Source organism: Motacilla alba, chromosome 13, assembly GCF_015832195.1.
Source record: "Motacilla alba alba isolate MOTALB_02 chromosome 13, Motacilla_alba_V1.0_pri, whole genome shotgun sequence".
Classification (NCBI taxonomy): Eukaryota; Metazoa; Chordata; class Aves; order Passeriformes; family Motacillidae; genus Motacilla; species Motacilla alba.
In genome coordinates this window covers 1,935,081-1,954,696 of record NC_052028.1, presented here as the reverse complement: position 1 = coordinate 1,954,696, position 19,616 = coordinate 1,935,081, and the positions used below count along the sequence as shown (strand labels likewise).

At 64.4% G+C, this 19,616-nt stretch overlaps 2 protein-coding genes across 4 annotated transcripts; both read right to left on the bottom strand.

Annotated features, from left to right (window-relative positions):
* Window positions 1-6: 6 nt before the first annotated feature.
* Window positions 7-5,620, bottom strand: ARAP3 (ArfGAP with RhoGAP domain, ankyrin repeat and PH domain 3). 2 transcript variants are annotated; one of them, XM_038150632.1, is made up of 5 exons: window positions 5,456-5,620; window positions 2,770-3,867; window positions 2,123-2,178; window positions 1,765-1,838; window positions 7-1,359 (listed from the first exon to the last, which is right to left on the bottom strand). In XM_038150632.1, exons 2-5 carry the CDS (start codon window positions 3,825-3,827, stop codon window positions 1,285-1,287), a joined length of 1,263 nt encoding a protein of 420 aa, XP_038006560.1. In that variant the 5' UTR covers window positions 3,828-3,867; window positions 5,456-5,620; the 3' UTR covers window positions 7-1,284. The 2 variants fall into 2 exon arrangements, with proteins under 2 accessions (XP_038006560.1, XP_038006561.1); XM_038150633.1 differs by lacking the exon at window positions 5,456-5,620 and adding an exon at window positions 4,019-4,424.
* Window positions 5,621-11,377: 5,757 nt separating this feature from the next.
* Window positions 11,378-19,114, bottom strand: LOC119706712 (START domain-containing protein 10-like). Of its 2 annotated transcripts, none has more exons than XM_038150650.1 (6): window positions 16,619-19,114; window positions 13,490-13,619; window positions 13,287-13,390; window positions 13,077-13,194; window positions 12,831-12,883; window positions 11,378-12,333 (listed from the first exon to the last, which is right to left on the bottom strand). In XM_038150650.1, the coding sequence occupies exons 1-6, from the start codon at window positions 16,781-16,783 to the stop codon at window positions 12,121-12,123; spliced, it is 783 nt and encodes a 260-aa protein (XP_038006578.1). In that variant the 5' UTR covers window positions 16,784-19,114; the 3' UTR covers window positions 11,378-12,120. The 2 variants fall into 2 exon arrangements, with proteins under 2 accessions (XP_038006578.1, XP_038006577.1); XM_038150649.1 differs by having other exon boundaries at window positions 11,381-12,333; window positions 13,490-13,637.
* Window positions 19,115-19,616: the final 502 nt, after the last annotated feature.

The following is a 19,616-nucleotide window of genomic DNA, read 5'->3' as shown; positions in this document are numbered from 1 at the left end:
TTCCCATGACAAGTGGATTGGTGGGCTGCAGAGGACGCCTGGTCATTCTCAGTGACACAAGGATGAGGACTGGAGAAACACCAGTGCTGCAGGGGGGGATCAGGAGGTGCCACAGAGGCAGCAGAGCTGGGGCCAGGGCTGGCCAGCAGCCCCCCAGCAGCTGAGCAGGATCCCACAGCTCTGCTCCAGGGAATGGGCTGGCGTGGGAGGAAAGCACTGGAGCAGCTGGATGATGGAGTCTGGGAGCACAGTGCAAAAGGGTCTCAGAGGCTTTTCTGTCTCCTGTTCCACTCTCCACACTCCAGCCCTGCTTGGGCTGGGGGAAAAAACCTGTGAGCTGCTGCCCCAGACACTGCGGATGGTCACATCCTGCCTCTTCTCAGCAAGGCCAGCTGCAAAATCCCACAGCTGGAGTGCCTGGCCAGTTCCCTTGGGATGTTCTGGATCCCAGCTCCCTGGAAGCCCCTGGATGCAGACAGGTCAGTGCCCAGCTCCCCTCTGAGCTGATTCAGAGGCTCCACAGGAGATTTCAGTGTTTCTGTGTACAGAACTCCGGTTCCCGGGTATTTGAAGTTCTCCATCCGTGGCTGTGATCTGTGCTGGATCAGGTGCCACACACCCAGGGCATGAGAGGCACTGGGAGCGTCCCCACAGTGGGCAAGACGGGCCAGCAAGGCCACAGCAGGGCTGGAGGCCACAGAGCTGCAGCTCACCTCCTCCTCTCTAAGCAGCACAGGAAAAGGAACCCTCCCCATCCGAAATGGGAAGAGCAGCTTTCCTTCCTCTTTCTGAGATGCTATCAGGAGTTATGGAAAGTACATTTCAAAAGCGTTTTAAAGGTGCCTCTCACAATTTCACTGTCCACCACCAGAGTGACTGAGCAGCAGATGCTGATCTGATGCTGCTGGAGCCTCCAGGGATTGCACAACCCCTCATCTGGAGCTTGGAGCCAGTTAATTTCTGAGTAATCCCTGTCCCCCATGGTGTTTTCCTGTTCCCAGAGCCCAAACCCAGGCTCCTCTGGGTGCACAGGTGTGCAGTGCCACTGGTGCTGTCCCAGCTGTGCCCTCAGAAATCTCTTCTGTCCCCCGAGGGCCACCACCAGCACAGCTCCTTCTCATCTCCAAACCCATCCGATCTTCTAGAGGCTGCTGACACCATCCCAGAGGCTCCTCATCAGCTCTGCCACGGGGTAAGAACCCCATCCCCTCTCAGGCTGTCCCCAGGGCTGTGGCCTGTCCCCTGAGGCCCAGCCCAGCCCCTGTGGCCCCGAGGAGCTGGTCCCTACCTGCAGCCTTCCCGCTCCAGCTCCAGCTCGGACACGGCCTCGTAGCTCTGCTCAGAGGAGATGCCAACACCCTGGAAAGAGAGAACGGTCACATCTCCTGTCCCCTGTGCCCTGTCCCATCCCAGACCCCCTCAGCCTGCCTGGCCCACAGTGCAGGGGCTCAGCCTGTGACCCTAACCCAAAATCACAGAAGGGACACATCCAGTCCAGCTCCTGGCCCTGCCCAGACCCCTCAGCAATCCCCCCTGGGCATCCCTGGCAGCGCTGTCCAGAGGCTCCTGGAGCTCGGGCAGCCTCGGGGCCGTGCCCATTCCCTGGGGAGCCTGGGCAGTGCCAGCACCCTCTGGGGGGAGGAACCTTCCCCAGGCACTGCCGGGCACTGTGGCCTCACCAGCTGCAGCTCCCGACTCTGCAGCAGCTGGTGGGATCCAGAGTGACAGCAGGGGACAGCCACCACCCCCACAGTGTCCCCTCACCTTTGGCTCCCGGGGCAGGGCCACATGGCCAAAGACGGTCTCGCCGTAGGGGGTGATGGGCAGATCATTCCCCTCTGTGGGCAGAGAGGGGAGGGAAAGGCATCAGTGGTGAGGCAGAGAGCAGCCAGGACTCCCAGCCCTTGGGAGGGACCCCCGAGCCCACCTCAGTGCCCCCCAAAACCCAGGGCATGTGACACAGTGACACACGGGTGGGGCTGGGCTCTGCCGGAATGGGCCACCCGGTCCCGAGCGAGGCAGGAGCAGGGGCAGGGCCGGAGGGCAGGCAGGACGTGCGGGTGACCCCCTCTCCCCCTTCCCGGGGACACCGAGGTCCCTGCTGTGCCCCGGGGGCTCTCACCTGGCCTGCCGGTGGGTCTCTGCGGGATGGGGGGCAGGGCCCCAGGCCAGCCAGGACTGCAGGAAAACAGGACAGGGGTTATGTGGCTGGACTGGGGTCCGTGCTGTCTGGTCCGGCTGGACGCTGCTCCCGAGCCTGGCTTTGTCCCCTGGAATGTGCAGCGTCCCCTCCCTGCTCCCGGTGCCCTCCTTGCTCCCTTCTCTTCCCACCCCTGGCACTGCTGGGATGTTTCCTGGGGCTGTGGGGCATTTCCCACTGCAGCGTCTCCCTCCTCTGACATCTCCCACCTCGTTCCCAGCAGGAGGCAGCCCCAGAACCTCACTCAGCCACCCCCTCAGCATGCTGGGGACCCCCAGCCCTGCCAGAGGGGCAGACAAAGGGCAGCAGCCTCTCCCTGCCTCCAGAAGGAGCCACCGGGGGGCCCAGGGCCGTCCTGTCATCTCAGAGGGATCCCAGCTGCCGTATCCAGAGCTCGGGGAAGGCACGGGGAGGGTGCTGACAGGGGCTTGTCAGCACCTGGGGGCAGGCAGGGCCAGCTCTGGGGTCTGGGCTGGCTCCCGAGGCTGGGGGCTCTCTGCACCCTCATCTTTGCCTGCTCTGCCTCCCTCGGCTGCCCGGGCTGAGGGAAAGCATGGGCTCACTCAGACCTGTCCTCCGGCCGGGTGTGCTCCTGCGGGGACGGAGCGGGGGGCTGCGGGACCCCCTCAGCCCGGGGCCCGTCCTCCCCTGCCGGCTCCTCCGCGGCTGCTGCCGGCCGCTCCAGCCCTTCGTAGATGACGTTGGACACCATCTCCAGCCGGGGCTGCCCCGAGCCCGGCTGCGAGGCGGCTGCCCGGCGGCACGGCGAGGGGTCTCTCCTGGCCGGGGCGGGCAGGGCAGCGGGGCCGGGGCCGGGGGGGCTCTCCTGGGCACTGCCAGGGCTGGGCTCGGCTGCCAGGCCCCTGTGCCTGTGCCGGGGCGGCACGGACGGCACGGACGGGGGCGATGTCTCCCGTGTCTCCGGGGTTTGTCCGTGACTCGGGGGTGGCCGCGTCTCCTCCCGAGCGCTGTCCCGCCCTCGCAGCCGGGACGCGATCGCACCCATGGCCACGGCTGCCCCTGGAGCAGCGCCGGGCTCCGGGCTTTCCAAATCCGTGGAGCTCTCTCCTGGCACAAACCCCTCCAGTACCACAAAGGCTGCCGGTGCCCTCTCGCTGCCCGGGCCGTGTGCTGGCACCGCGGAGCGTGCCGGGGGCACGGGCACTAATCCCTGCTCCGGCTTTGAGCGAGGGAAAACCGTCCTCGGCTTGGGAACCGGCTTCAGGGCGGGAGGAGCAGCGTCCTTGTCTCCAGGCGGTGCCTGGCTGGGCACGGTGACACGCTGCTGCGTCCCAAAGGCGTCACTGGTCCCTCCCGACTCTGCTCTCATGGCATCCTTGCCCTCCTGGGGGGCATCCAGCACCTCCGTGCCTCGGGAATGGGTGTCCGCTGCCGCAGCTCCGCCCCAGGATTGGCTCAGCATCCGAGTCTGCTGCGCCAGGGCGAGGATCCGCTTGCGGTGCCCGGTGGCGGTGATGCCGATCTGCTGCAGGTGGCGGCTGTCCAGCGAGGTGGCATCTCTGGCCACATGGTATCCGTGCTGCTTGAAGACATCCCGGTACCGCTCCAAGTGGATGGTGGCTAGCCAGTCTGCGATATCCGAGTCAGGGCCGCACGGGGAGCTCATGGCCCTGCGGTGCCTCCGGGACGGATGCTCAGCCCATCATCTGTGCGAGGAGGGAACAGAGGGGCTGAGGAGGCGGCAGGAAGGGAAAGGGGGTGGGTTCGGCTGCCGTGAAGGGCGCGGATCCCGCCGGTGGGAGCGCGGGATGCTCCCGGAGGTTCCCACACCTCGCTGCTGTCCCCGCAGCCGCTCACCTCCCGGCTCCGGCAGCCGGCATCCTGTTGTTCCCCAGCCCCAGCCTCTGCGGCACTCCCCGGGGCTGCCGGAGCCGGATCCTGGCCCCGCTCTGTCGGCGGGGCCGTGACCCGAGCCGGGGCAGGACCCGAGGCTCCGGGGGCTCACGGGGGAGCGGGCGGCGGGGCAGATGCCGAGCGCCGGGACGCGGCGGGCTCCGCGGGGCCGGCGGACGGGCCAGAGCCGCGCAGCCGCGGGGGTGTCCCGGGCAGATAACGGGGGGAGCAGCGGGCCCCTCCCAGGGGATGATGAGCTCCTGTGCCGGCCAGCTCGGGGAGGGCTCTGCGGCCGGAAGGGCCAGACCATAATCTCTCTCTCTCACTGCTGGCGAGGGCATGGGAGAGGTCAGCATGACTCACGGGCAAACAGAGGGGGGACAGCCTCCCACCACCCACCCACCCTCCCACCCCCGGCCGGGCCGGAGCCCCGCTGCCAGCGCCCGCACATCGCTGCAGAGACGCGGCCGGGCTCGGGTGCCGCCAGGGACCTCAGCCCGAGACGATTCGCCAGCACAGCCCGGGACAGAGCCTGCTGTGGGCCTTTTCCCATGAATCACGCCGCTCCGCGCTAAACCATCTGTGCTGACTGTGCTGCCACTGGGTCTTTTTCCAGTTCCTCCATTTCCCTCTATTGTTCGGCGCAGGCTTCCTTCCTGCTGCCTGCGGCTCCCACGCATCCCCTGCCCCCTCCCGCGGGAGCCGCGTCCCGAAGCCGGCCCGGGAGAGCCGGGCTGAGCCCCGCGGCCAGCACGGCACGGCCCCGCTGCCCGGCCCCGCCTGCCCGGGCAAGCGCTGCGTGGGTGCCGTGGGGAAGTGCCCTGCGAGGCTGCGGTGTCCCGCGAGCACGTGGGGGACGCTGTCAGCGAGGAGGAGGGACAGCCACGGCCGGGCTGGGACACGGGGAGCAGGACAGGGGGACAGGGCAGCTGTCAGGCTGTGTAGGACGGACAGAAAAGGCAGGGCCGGGCAGCGCTGTCCCTCAGCGATGTGGGCTGGGGGTCTGTGCCCCAGGTTAAAGGGCTGTACCCACTTCTGCCCAGCAGCTGGGGCCGAAATGGGGCAATTTCCCCCTTTTTCATGCCTGTATCACCCTGAGGGATCTGCGGCCAGCTCTGCCCTCTGCCTGCTCTGCCTGGGGCTTCTCCAGTGAGGAGATGGCTCCTGAGACCTCCCCGTTCCTGGCGCTCTGGGGCCGTGCCGGGCACCATGTTGTGGTGTGGCCCTTTGCGGCAGTGCAGTGCAGGGCAGTGACACTTGACGGACAGGTGGGCACCATCCCTGTGCCTACAAACCCTGCCCAGCTGCACAGTGAGCATGGACTGTCCCAGTTCTCGCCCTTCCCCACCGTCCCCAAGTCTGTCCCATCCATCTCCTGCCACCCCCGCGGTTGTCCCTCACCTCTGGTGGCCGGCAGCCCCCCGGGGCCGGCTCTGGCCGAGCAGCACGGTGGGTGGCAGTGTCCTGTGGGCTCCGGGGCCACCCCGCTCCGGGCTCCGGGGGATGCCAAGGCAGTCCCGTGCAGAAACTGCTGCGGGCTCCGCAGCACCCAGCCTGCACCTCCCACTGCCGGTCCCTCCTCCAGGCCAGCCCTCTGGTCCCCATCCCTGTCCCACCCTCTGTCCTGTCCCTTCCCAGGCGTGACGCTGCCCCGGCTGTGCTGGGTCCTGTCCCTCAGCCAGGCTCTGCCCTCTTTGGGACCAAACTGAGGAAAACAGGCTGAAACATTCATGCTGAGATGGGAATGGGAGGGTTGGCACTTGGGGGGGCCGGGTGGGTGAAATTTTGGGAAGATCAAAACCTTTGTGCTGTGGGGATGCCAGGAATGCAGCACCTCATCCCACTTCTGGTGCCCCGTGGGCAGGGGGATGTGGAGTGAGCTGAGGCGCAGGATGACAGCAGGGGCTGGGGTGGAAGAGGGACATCCAATGGGATTCTCTCCTGCAAGGAGCCTGAGCTTTCAGCACAGCCTGGCCCAGCTGCTTTTAACACAACACCTCTTGCAAGAGCCCCAGCAGGGCTGGCCGTTGGTCCAGCTCAGCTCTTACCCAACCTTGAGGGCGTCAAGGCTGATATCTGTCTCCTGATGCCGTGGCTGACAACCTCTCCTTGCCCTGTCAGGGCCCAGAGCTGAGCACTGTCTTGCTCCAACTCCAGCAGGTCCTTCCCCAGCCCAGCAGAGCCCCCAGAGCCATTGTGGGGGTGGTGTGGGAGAGCCACCCTATAAAACCCCCGTGTGCACTTCAGGGGGAAAGGCACTCACCACAGGCTGCTGCTGCAAAGCAGAAGCAGAATTCAGCACGAGCCTGGCAAGGCTTTTGCCTTCCTCCCCTTTCCCCAGCAGCTGCTCCAGCAGGGAGTGACACCTCCCCTGGGCACAGGTGACCCCGTGGACCCCCTTGTGCGTGGGGTCAGGAGACCCTCAGGGTGCAAGTGACCCTCAGGGTGCGCAGGGACCCTGTGGCCCTGCAGGGTGACCGTGCCATCCCGCTGCCTTGCAGAGGAAGCTGTTGAGCCCTGCTGTTCTTGGGAAGGCCGCTGAGGTCTGTGGTGTGGCTGGGAGGGACAGAGCACAGATCTGTCACCATCTCCGTCCTGCTGTGCTGCAGGCGTGGCAGCAGTGAACACAGACTGGCACCTGCAGCACCTCCACAGACAGAACCTGGGCAGGGTTGGGCTGGAAGGATCCACAGGGGCTCCTGTGCTCCAAACCTGCTGCTCAGACAGAGCACAGGGCACAGGATTGTGTCCAAAGGCTTCCGCAATGTCCCCAGGCAGGGACACTCCACAGCCTCTGCACCATCTGCTCAGGGCTGGCACTGCCCAGGGCAGCAGTTCTGCCTCCTGGGCAGGGGCAGCTCCTGGGCTCAGGCCCTGCCCGTGGCTCTGGGGCCATTGCTGGGGCTGGAGCAGAGCCTGGGCCTGCTCTGACCTCTGCACACACGGACACACAGGGACAGACAGACAGCTACACCCAGGGACACACAGGGACACCCAGGGACACACAGGGACAGACAGACAGCTACACCCAGAGACACACAGGGACAGACAGGGACACACAGGGACTGACAGGGACACACAGGGACACACAGGGACAGCCAGGGACAGACAGACAGGGACACCCATGGACAGACAGAGACAGACAGGGACAGACTGGGACAGCCAGGGACACTCATGAACACCCAGGGACACCCACAGAAACTCAGGGACATCCACAGCCACACAAGGACACCGAAGGACAGACAGGGAGGGACACCTAGGGCTGAAGCCCCTCTCACTGGGGCTCCTCTCCAGGATGAGCAGCCCCAGCTCCCTCAGCCTTTCCTGGGCACAGAGGTGCTCCAGGCCCTTGCTCAGCTCCAGGAGCTCCTGTCCCTGCTGTGCTGAGGAGCCAGAGCTCCTGTCCCCAGGGCTGCTGTCCCCAGGGCTGGGAGGAGCCAGAGCTGGACACAGCACCCAGAGGTGTCCCCAGGGCTGGGCACAGGGGCAGGATCACCCCAGAGGTGTCTCCAGGGCCGGGCACAGGGGCAGGATCACCCCAGAGGTGTCCCCAGGGCTGGGCACAGGGACAGGATCCCTCCCTGTCCTGCTGGCAGTGCTTTGGGAGCCCTGAGAACCTGCTGCGGGTAGCAGCGCTCCTCCCTGATGCCAGGAGGGCAGGGATGGACAGCAGGAGAGGGAAATGTCCCTGGGACATCCTCACGATGGCAGGTCACTGTCCTGACAGGGTTGATGAGCCCAAGGACAGGGTCTAGCTCCCACACCCTGCTGGCTGCTGACAGGGCAGTTTGGTGCAGAAAACCTTCTCCACTGCTCCCTTCTCCCTCCCAGTCACCGAATTCCTGGGTTTGGGGCTGTATTCCCTCGGCAGGAGGAGCCCCTGCTCAAGCACCTGGTTCCCAAGGGGGAGTGCTCCTTCCCAGAGCCCACCCAGGACATCGCCCAGCCATGGGACCACTCCAGAGCCCCAGAGCTGGCACAGGGAGGGCAGCAGGGCATGGCAGGGCACAGGGATGGGATGTTTCCCAAGGGCTTTCTATCAGCCCATGTATTGCAGAGCAGGTTTCAAAGCCTCTGCTTGCTCCTAGTGTTTGCCAGCCTGCTGATGGGATTTATATTTATATTTATATTTATATTTATATTTATATTTATATTTATATTTATATTTATATTTATATTTATATTTATATTTATATTTATATTTATATTTATATTTATTTATATCTGGACTGCAGCATGCTTGGGCAGAGGCACAGAGCCCTGTCCTGCCATGGTCACAGAACAGGAAGGTCATGCCTGCTCCCAGGAGGAGGCAGATGGGCAGGATCACAAAATCCCCCTGGGGCTGGATTGAGCTTTGAGGAGATGCTGGCAGGGGCTGCAGGAAGCAAACATCAAAGTGAAGGTTGGGTCCTTCCAGCATGAAAGCTCATTTGATCCTTCCCTTCTCTGGGCAGTACCCAGGATGACACGGTCCCTCAAGATTCCTGTGTCCAGGTGCCCATCCACCCATCCATCCATCCATCCATCCCTCCATCCATCCATCCCCCATCCATCCATCCATCCATCCATCCATCCATCCATCCATCCATCCCCCATCCATCCATCCATCCATCCATCATCCATCCATCCATCCTCCATCCATCCATCCATCCATCCATCCATCCATCCATCCCTCCATCCATCATCCATCCATCCATCCATCCATCCCTCCATCCATCATCCATCCATCCATCATCCATCCATCCATCCATCCCTCCATCTATCCATCCCTCCATCCATCATCCATCCATTATCCATCCATCCATCCATCCATCATCCATCCATCCATCCCTCCATCCATCATCCATCATCCATCATCCATCCATCATCCATCCATCATCCATCATCCATCCATCCATCCTCCATCCATCCATCCATCCATCCATCCATCCATCCATCCATCCATCCATCATCCATCCATCCATCCATCCATCCCTCCATCCATCCATCCATCCATCATCCATCCATCCATCCATCCCTCCATCCATCCATCCCTCCATCCATCATCCATCCATTATCCATCCATCCATCCATCCATCCCTCCATCCATCCCATCCATCCATCCATCCCATCCATCCATCCATCATCCATCATCCATCCACCCATCCATCCATCCGTCATCCATCCCTCCATCCATCCCTCCATCTCTCCGTTCACTTTCCCTCCCTCCCTCTCCTTCCATGGGTCCATCCATCGATCCCTCCATGGATCCAGCCCTCCCCAGCCTTCAGCTTTTGCCGCAGCCTGGGGCAGATTTTGCTTTACCTTCAGCCCCACCCACACCGTTCATGTGTGGGGTGACGGTGGTAGCACCTCTGGGGAGCAGGACAGGGTGAGGGACACTCAAGGCTCATCCCTAGAGAGGAAATATCACACTGGACAGCTGGAAATGTGGAGCTGGGACTGAGCCTGAGGGTCTGCAGGGCACGGCAGAGAGCTGAGCCCCTGGGAGGGACTGGAGGAGGAAGCTGGAGTCTTGGAAATCTGCTGGATCTCTCCGGGCGAAAGTCCCGCTCAAGGACAGTCCATGAGGCTGCCGGGGGGGCTCCTGGCCGTCCAGGTCTGGGTGGTGAGGCCGAAGGCTGCTCAAGACCTCTCCACGAGCTCAGGAGTCACAAATCACGGGATCCAGGGCTGGAGTCACATCCTGCCCCGGCCGGGGCACGTTTGACACGGTGTGTGGCCAGATGGGGCCCGTGCCACGCTGCCGCTGCCCCCGATCCATCAGGGGCGGCTGACATCACTGCCTCCGGGCTAATCTCCCGTCCAGCAGCAGCTTCCCGTTTCCTTTCCAACCTCTGCGCGGGCGGCTCCTCCGCGCTCGGAGCCGGGCAGGAAAAGCGCCCAGCTGGGCTCTCGTGCGGCACCGCGGCCCCCGCGTGTCTGGCCCTCGTCCCACCGGGCCCTGGGCCACCCGCTCCCCCCAAACCCCAGCGAGGGCCCCCGGGGGGCTCCGAGCCCCCGCACCCTGCCTGCGCCGTCGGGATGCCGGTGGCCGGTCCCTTTCCTGTTTGTGCCGCAGGAAGCCACATCGCTCCAGGAGAAATCACCGCGCTGGGGTTGCTGGCACCCCACGGTGCCCCCCCAGTTCCGCCCTGGCTCACACTGGGGGCCAGGAGCTCTCCTAGAGGCCAGTGCTGGATGCGGACGGTGACGGGGACACTCCCTGTGCCACCGCCATCCCAGTTTCGGGCCACATCCCGGGCTGAGGTGTCACCCGGCCGGGCACAGCTTTCCCCGGGGCTCCCTGCCAGGCTCTCGGTGCTCAGGCAGCAGCTCCTCACTCCCACTCAGGGCTGGCTAAAAATAACCCCGGCAGAGCTGCAGCCTGGATCCCGCAGGGAAGCACCCGGGGATGCGAAGGGATGAGGCTCCTTCCCGCAGGGGATGGGTCTTCACCCCAGCGCCCGCCGGCCTCGGGGTGCCAGTGGGCTCTGCCCGAACAGAGCAGCACCCAGGGGTGATTTTCCACGGTTCCCAGCTCTGCCAGAGTTGTTTTGGGGCAATTTGGGGCTGGTTTGTGTCTTTTTAGAGGTAAAATAATCCCTGTCTGCTGCTGGAGGTGGGAGCAGCATGGGGAGAGGGAGCACCCGGGTCACTGTGTGCTGCGAGGTGCCAGCTGCACATCCCCTGCCCCTGTTTTCCACATTTTCCCGCAGAGGTGGCTTCTGTGCAGCCAGCCCAGCTGCAAACCCCTAGATCCAGCTGTCCCGACAGCCAGACCCTGCTGTCCCCTTCCCAGCACTCTGTGCATGTGATGTCCCCCGAGGCAGCGCAGGGGACATTTGTGACCTACCAGGGTGGCTGAAGGGGGACAGCAAGCATCCATGCCCGAGATGCTGGGGTGGAGAAAAGCTCCAGGTGTGGAGGAAGCACACACGGGGCAGCTCTGGAGGGGGACCAGGGTGTCAGGGGGCCCAGGAGGGTGAAGCTGGGTCAGAGGGACCCCAAAAGCTGCAGTGACATCCCCATTTGCACCGACCTTGCACAGCTCAGGCTCAAACCCAGCTGGGGACGGAGCCCAGCAGCCACCTTGAGGAGTGGGTGGAAAATCCCTCACTTGTCAGCGAATTCCCACGGCAATGCCTGTCTAGACCAACTTCCCCTTGTCCGGTGGAAGCTGGCCCCTGCCCACGCACGCTCCCGTGGGGTGCAGAGCCCGGCATCCCTCTGTCCTGTCCTGCTGTGGCCACTTCTGTCCCTGCTGAGGGTCACCCCGGGGTGCTGGGGCTGTGTGGATGGGACCTCCTGTCCCACTCAGAGCTGGATGCCTCCGGGTGGGCTCCGTGCCAGCCCCCTCCCCATCCTGTGCCAGCCCCGTGAGCTCTCGCACACACACCAACCCCTTTATTGTGCCAGGAACCACAGCAGCGGCAAACACTGGGAGAGTGTGGACACAGGTGGCCCAGGACCCCACTGCCTGGACAAACCCCACAAACCACCAGGGGAAGGGGTCCCCAGAGCCGTCTGGGCTAGAGCCAGCCTGCACAGGTGAGCCTGGTGCTCAGGAGAGGGCCTGGGAGGGCTCCCTGAGATGGGGGGGGTCACACTAAGCTTGGAGGGACATGGAGAGCTGGAGCGGGTCCAGCCTGGCCTCGGGCTTGGCAGAGCTGGACCTCAGGCCAGATGGGGTCAATCCAAACCTTGTGCTGCCGCAAAGCCCGGGCAGGACCCTCACTGACACCCCTCTTCTGGGCCTTTGAGGGTCTCACAGCAGCAGAGCCATATCCTGGTGCCAGGAAAGCTCCTGCCCACCTCAGCCTGCCCAGCCTCTCTTGAACACCCACTGCCAGCTCTGTCTCCTGTGGGGACATCTCCATGGCCACCAGGGTGCCCATCCTGCCTCTTCCCAGCACCTGTGGCTCAGATCCCACAGGACAGCTGCCCGCTGCCTGGGTGGGAGGGGGGTCAACGATGAAGGAGTTGGAGAGCAGATGTGACTATTGGGAAGCAGGGAGCCAAATTCCCAGCTGTGCCCCCTGGCTGCCAAGCCTCGGTGTGAGGGGATTCCCTGTGCTGAGGGCTCAGGCCTCGTGGTCGCTGGTGCTCAGGTGCTCCTCGGGCAGGCCGGTCTCGTCGATGTTCTCCAGGGAATCGGCGTGCTGCACGGAGAGCTCGGCCAGGCTCACGCTGGGCAGCGTGTTCTGCTCGGGGTACACCCAGGGCTTGTACTCGGGGTCATGCCGGCGCTTCCACTCCGGGTACTTCAGCCCAGCCTTGTAGATCTTCTTCATGGCCTGAGGGCACAGCGGGGCTGGGGCTGGGGCCGCCCTGGGCTGTGGGCACAGCTTCCCCATTGCAGAGTTTGGGGTGTTGGCAGGGGATGGAGCCTGACTGCCCCAGCAACACGCCCAGTGCATGCCCTGTGTCACCCAGAACTCATCCTGGGAACTTTGGATTACCCAGGACCCATCCTGTGAGCCCTGGATCGCTCAGCACCCATTCTGCAAGCTCTGGGTCATCCAGCAGCCATCCAGTGAGACTTGGATTACCCAGGACCCATCCTGTGAGCTCTGGACCACCCGGCACCCGTCCTGCAGGTCCTGGGTCACCCAGAACCTGCTCTGTGAGCTCTGGGTCTCCCAGCACCATTCCATGAGTTCTGGGTCTTTCAGCACCCATCCTCAGAGCCCTGGGTCACTCAGCACCCACCCTGTGGGCCCTGCCCTGCCCCCCCCCGGGGTAATTTGGGCAGCTCATCCCTGCTGCCTGGGGCTCCCATCCCCCTCCTTACCTTCGGTGCCACAAACTGGGACACGCGGTTCACCACCCACTTCGGCAGCGACCCTGCAAGAGCCCAAAGCCTCGTCACCAGAGAAGCAGGGCCAGCCCTGGGGGAGGCACCGTGCGCCTGCAGCAGCCCCGGAGCTGGCATGGGCACCCCTGCATCCTCGGGCTGTCGCCATTCCCGAGTGCCTGGGCGATGGGGAGCCAGGGGGTGAGCTCTGGGTGAGCCCCCTCCCCTCCGGCGGGCGCTCACCGCGAGGGTCCACCTGGGTGAGGTAATAGAGGATGCAGGCACCGTCCCCGTTTGCCTTGATCAGGTACCCGGTCTGCAGGGACACAGCCCTCACGAAATCCTTCCGGGGCGGGTATTTCTGTGGGGAGATTCCGGGCACCTCAGAGCCTGCCCAGCCCTGCCTGTGCTCGCGGGCAGCCCTGCCAGGGCTGGGGGCAGCCGGGCGCTCACCGGGTGCTTGACGCTGTAGTTGATGATCATGTAGTCATTGCCCAGGGGCAGCCAGGAGCGCAGCGTGACGAAATCCCGGTTCTTCAGGGGGCTCGGGCACTTCCCTGCGGGCACATCCTGTTACCCCCGGCCCCCTTGGCCCCACACACACTCACGGGGGCGTGGGGCTGGGGAGGGGGCTCAGGGGTCTCAGGGGTGCTCACAGGAGTAGTATCCCACATCAGCGTTGACGGTGAGGCGCCCGATGTCGTAGGTCTCGATCATGTTGGAGTCCCATTTCCTGCGGTAGCGGGTGTCGTGCAGCACGTCATAGAGCGTCTCGGCAGGGACGTCCTTGCAGGAGATGCGGGTCTGTGGGGAGAGGGCCGGGGGCAGCACCCAGCCCGGGGCTGCGCCCGCCTTCGGGCTGGCCCGTGTGCCCGTGCCATGGAGGATGCGGGACACGGCCCTGCTGCAGGACAGCCCCAGAGCCACCGCGGGCTAGAATGACCCTCACACAGGTGGTCCAGCTGGGCTTTGATGCCTGTCCCCTACCCCGTGTCCTTGCAGGGCAAGCCAAGGGGTGCCCATGCGCATTCATGATAGCCTTGGGTGTGGGGGCCGCTCCCGGGAGGGTTTGAGGCCCAGCTCCCGGGAGGGTTTGGGGCCTCTCCCGGGAGGGTTTGAGGCCCAGCTCCCGGGAGGGTTTGGGGCCTCTCCCGGGAGGGTTTGAGGCCCAGGAGGGTTTCGGGCCCAGCTCCCGGGAGGGTTTCAGGCCCAGCTCCCGGGGGGGTTTCGGGCCCAGCTCCCCGGGGGAGTTTGGGGCCCCTCCCGGGGGGGTTTGGGGCCCAGTTCCCGGAGGGGTTTTGGGCCCAGCTCCCGGGAGTGTTTCGGGCCCAGCTCCCCGGGGGAGTTTGGGGCCCCTCCCGGGGGGGTTTTGGGCCCAGCTCCCGGGGGGGTTTTGGGCCCAGCTCCCGGGAGTGTTTCGGGCCCGCTCCTCGGGGCTGTCGGGTCTGGCTGTAACCGGAGCCGCGGAGCTGCCCAGCCGTGCCAGCCGTGCATTATTGATGAAGGCGGCCGCCCTGCTCCTCTGAGCTCCGGCAGGAGGGAGATGTCATCTGCTCCTCGTTAGAGCCCTTGCATCTTTGATGAGGCGCCGTGTAACCGGAGATGGCCCTCTGAGCGTGGCAGGTGCCATCAATCTCGGGCAAGCTTTCCCTGGTGGCCCGGGGATGGATGGACTCGTGCCCAGGCCGGGCTCGGAGATGTGCTGCAGTCCCCAGGGCAGCGGGGAGGGTGGCAGCACCCAGCCCCCTCCTCCTGCTCTCCCTCCCTGGCTGCGCCCTCGCAGCGGGGTCTGGAGGTGCTGCTGCTGCAGGGTGAGGGATTTTTCCAGCTGCAGGTGGAGCTCATGGGCCTCCTGGAAACCCCGGTTGTCACAGAGGAATCGTCGCAGTCTTGCAGCAACAAATTCCCACTAAAGCCTGTCCACCACCCCCTGCAGCCTCGGGTGAACGGCCCTGCCAGGCACGGCAGCTGGGATGGGGAAAGCACAGAGCCCAGACCCATCCACTGGGAATTCAGATGGAAAAAAATCCAAAGCTCCAGCTGCTCAGGGAATCTGAGATAATTAACTCCCTCGGTTAATGGACAAACTGAGCCTCTCCTGACCCCAAGAGAGCTGTGCAGTTCGGGCTGCATCCCATGTAAATTTGGGAGGGTGTTCTGGGCAGTGTGCTCCTACTGTGCCTGGGCCCCCTCCAGGGCAGGGAAAATGCCCATGATTGCACTGAACCGGGCTGGGTGATGCTCCCTGGCTGCCAGGACCTGCCTGGGGTCCCCTCCCTGTGGGGTCAGTGGTGCCAGGGGGGACAGAACTGCAGCCCCTCTGCCAGGCTGAGGGCTGGGCTCCAGGGCTTCTGAGCAACATCTACTTCTCCACTCCAAATCCACTTTTCCAGTCCAGATCTCACTACGGGAAGCCCTGTCCAAGGCTGGACCTGGCCACAGCCACAGAGCCAGACCTCTCCCTGTAGAGGCAAGCAGGCTGCTCAGGCAGGATTTACCCTTGGCAGGTCCTTGCTGCTGTCACCACTGCCCTCCTCCTTCAGTACACGGCTTCCAGGAGCACGTTCTCCATGTCCTTCCCAGGGATGGAGGTGACACAGCAACCCACAGTGCCACCCTGGAGCTTCCTTTTGGGAGAGGGATGTGATTTTTGCCTCTTCCCAGGTGTCAGGGACCCACTGCAGTCACCAGGACTTTTCAAAGAGGCGCTGGCCTGACCCCTCAGGACCCCTTAATCCTGTGCATGCCCAGCTGGTTTAAACGCTCCCTGATCCAGGTCCAGAGGCTCGTCCCTGGCTCACGGCAGCAGGGAAATGTGTGTTGCAGCTGCAGCTCTGCTGAGAGTGCTGCTCCTGTTCCTCCCCCTGGCCCTGAAGGGTTTCTGTCCACGGCAGCAGCGTGTGCCCTGCTCTTCCTCATGCCCCGGCTGCAGGAGAGGGGCTGCTGGGTGTCCTGTGCTCAGGACAGCGGTGGGAGAGCCTCTTCCAGGGCGTTGCTCCCTCCTCACCACCTCCCCGTGCCCTCCCTGCTCCCCAGGCCACGGCACCCCTCCCCCGGCACTCCTCTAGAATGCTCTCCAGCAGCTGGGCTGCCCTGCAGGTCGGATGTTGTGCCTGTCCTCACGCGGGCAGATCCCATCCCTGCCCAGGGGTCGGGATTCTTGGTGCCGGAAAAGCCAAAGCCCGTGACGCCCACCCTGGGCTCACCCCGTGCCCCCTGCAGCCACTCCTGATGTGCCCAGCGTCACCTGGCAGCGCCACCGGGGCTGTGCAGATCAACCAAAATGTACCTGGGGGATGGCTGAACCTCCGTGTCCCTCTGCAGCGCCCCAGGTCCAGCCCCTGGCAAGTGACAAACCTCCCAGAACAGCCCCTGGGGCTCCCGCGGGATCTCATCCCTGAGGATGTGAGGGGACGGCAGAGCCGGAGAAGGGACACCAGGGACACGTCCCATGAGCCCGTCTCGTGTCCGGGGGCTCCCGGCAGGGCCATCTCCATAATGTAACTGATCCCGGGGCCTTCCCGCCGGTGTCGGGAGCGGGGGCAGCCTCCACGTGAGCGCACACGGCAGGAGGCTGCAGGGATCCCGGCGGGTGAAGCCCCGGGGCCGGCAGCAGGAGCTGCAGCAGCTGGGAAGCACCTTTGGGGGTCTAACCCCGCCGGCCCTGGAATTCGGGGCAGAAACGTCCCCAGGCAGGCCGGACTGCGCATCTCCAGCACGGGGCAGTCCCCGGGGACCCTCGGGAGCCGCCGGGCACACGGCTGGGGCGGGGAAGCTCTGCTTACCTTGATTTTCTGCACGGTGCAGCTCTCCTCCTGGCCCTGACTCCACACGGTCACGCCAGCCTTGTTGTAGCGGCAGTGCCAGCCCTCCAGGCTCTCACACTGATCCCTGAAGGAGCTGAAGTCGGAGTCGTCCGGGATATAAACCATCTCCCCTCCTCTGGACATGGGGCTGAGCTGCTGCCCCCCGGGCGGGCGCGGGCACGGCCTGCAGGCAGCCTCTGCCTCTCCTCACCTCCGGGAAGCCCGGCTCTGCCCTTGAGCTCTGCCTCGCTGGGTGCCCGCCGCAGCTCACATCATCCTGCCAGCCCCGAGCCCGTGCCCTGGAGCGGCCCCGGCGGCCCGGGCACCCGGGACGGGCAGAGCGCGGCAGGCAGCCCGCGGGGGCTGCAAGGCTCCTTGGCTGCAGTTGCTATCGCAGCTGCCGGCAGCTCGGATGTCTTCCCGGGCCGCCTCGCCAGCATCACATTTCTCTCCGCTGGCTGGCAGCTCCTCTATTATTCAGCAGGTAGCAGCGCGCAGGTGGCTCGGCTTTCAGGGCACAGCTGCCCCCGGCTCCCCGAGCCCCCCGTGCTGCCACCCCTGCTGTCCCCTTGCCGGCGCCCTGGCAATCTCTGTGCCTGACTTTGCAGCGCCGGCTGCCTGGAGGGATCAGCTGATGCCAGGAGCAGCAGAGGCCCCGGCCCCGCGGCTGCAGCAGCGGGATGCGGCCAGGGCGGGGGCACGGCCCAGCGCACAGCACCTCGGCTCTCAGGGGCTTGGAGGGAAGGAATTTGTGAGGGGGGGGTGGCCCTTGCTGGGCTCGCAGCACGGGGCACCCCCGGGGGTGTCCAGCCCCCCTCCCACCGCGAGCAGGACACCACCAGCACAGGAAAGGTCACCCAGGGCTCAGCCCAGCCTGCAAGGATGGACTTGCCCACCTCAGGCCCACAGCTGTGCCACCTCCCCAGGATAAAATACCAATTCTGCTGCCCAGCCTGGAGCTGCAATGTATGTCCCTTGTCCCCGGGTACCAGTCATGCCCTAATGAGAGGGACTGGCTCTGTCCCCAGGGCACCTGCAGGATGCTGGTAGATCCCAACCCAGCTCTCTTCCAGCTCCAGCCCTGCCAGCAGCATCTGCTGGTCCTTTCCCAGCCCCTCCACCTCTCCCTGGACTGGGAACCACTCTGAGCACGGAGCTTGGGGTTCCCTGCTGCTGCACAGAGGACCCAGGCTGGGGCCACATCTGCCCAGGGTGCAGCTTGTCCCATTTGTCCATCCTCCTGCCCAGAACCTTATCCGGGACCTTTCACTGGGATCCTGCTCAGCCCCTGGTCCCCACCCTGCCTGAAACCTGGGGTTATCTTCCCCATTTTGTTGATGTCCACAAGGTTTCTCTTGACTGGAATTTTGGAGTTCTTCAAGTCCACCTGGAATGAGGCTCTTGCCACTCTCACACCCCTTCCCCCTGGATCAGCCTCACCTGCAAGGCCAGGGTGCAATTCCCCCCTCATCCAGCCCTGGGATGAGCTTTGGGAACAGCCCCGGTGCTGAGCCTGGGACCAGCATCCCCTGGGCACTGAGAAATGGGGACAAACTCCTGGGAAGGAGAGCAGGGAGGAAGCTGGAGAGCAGCAGCTGCTCTCGGAGGGCAGAGGCTGCCCGTGGCACCCAGGCTCTCCCCGGGGCCGTGCTGCCCAGCTGGGGCTGCTCCGGGGCAGGGCTGGCAGTGCCACGCTCGGTAAGGAGCTGCTGCAGGGGAGGGGAGGGGCAGATCCCGGCCTGGAAAGACCTTGGGGTGGCCTTGGGGCCGTGGAGCAGGGAGCAGCTCTGGCCACGCAGATTTATGGCCCAGAGCTGCCTGTCCCTGTTGCTGCAGTGTGCTGTGAGAGTGTCCCTGTGCAGGGGGGGCATTGTCCCCAAGGTACAGACTGGAGGGGCCTCGAGTGGGTTCAGGGGTGGGTGGCACCCGAGGCTGGGGGCTCTGGAGCTCCAAAGGTGTCTGTGGGGTGAGAGAAGGGAGGGCACTGCAGTCCTGGGATGGAGGAGCCCCGCCAGGCTCCGTGGGAAGGAGCAGCACAGCAGCACTGAGGTGGAACCAGCCCTGCTCTGCACCTGAGACGTGGCAGCATTTCTCTCCCTGGCTCATCCAGCTGGAAACTCGAATGGAAAGTTCTTTCTTCCCTTCTGCAGCAGCCCCTGGGGTCAGTGCTCGAGCTGGAAAGCTGCACAGCCACCCAGGAGCTGCTCTCACCATCACATCCCCCGGCAAGCCACCAGCTGGGCTGAGCTGGGCTCCCGTGTCCCACCTAGAAACACTCAGGGCTCCAACCAACCCCTTCACCACTGTCTTTGGTTCTTCTGGAGCCAAGGTCTGGATCTGGGGATGCTCTGGGAGCTGCCCAAGGGAGGAGGAAGGTCAGTGCAGCAAATGTGGAGCCTCATGTTAATGCTGCCTCTGTCACATCTTAACTTCTCATGGTGCTGCTGGGTGAGTCCAGAGAGGCCACGGAGCTGCTCCCAGGGCTGGAGCCCCTCTGGAGCCAGCCTGGGAGAGCTGGAGGTGCTCCCCTGGAGAGGAGAAGGCTCAGGGAGAGCTCAGAGCCCCTGCCAGGGCCTAAAGGGGTCCAGGAGAGCTGGAGAGGGACTGGGGACAAAGCATGGAGGGACAGGACACAGGGAATGGCTCCCACTGCCAGAGGGCAAGGATGGATGGGATATTGGGAATTAGGAATTGTTCCCTGGGAGGCTGGGCAGGCCCTGGCACAGGGTGCCCAGAGCAGCTGGGGCTGCCCCTGGATCCCTGGCAGTGCCCAAGGCCAGGCTGGACACTGGGGCTTGGAGCAGCCTGGGACAGTGGGAGGTGTCCCTGCCGTGCAGGGGTGGGATGGGATGGGCTTTAAGGACCCTTCCAGCCCAAACAATGCTGGGATTATGACGATTCTTTGATCTCAGAGGCAATTTTGTGATGTGCCCTTGAGGTCCAACAGCCCCATCAATGCCATCCTGGGCTGGAGCTC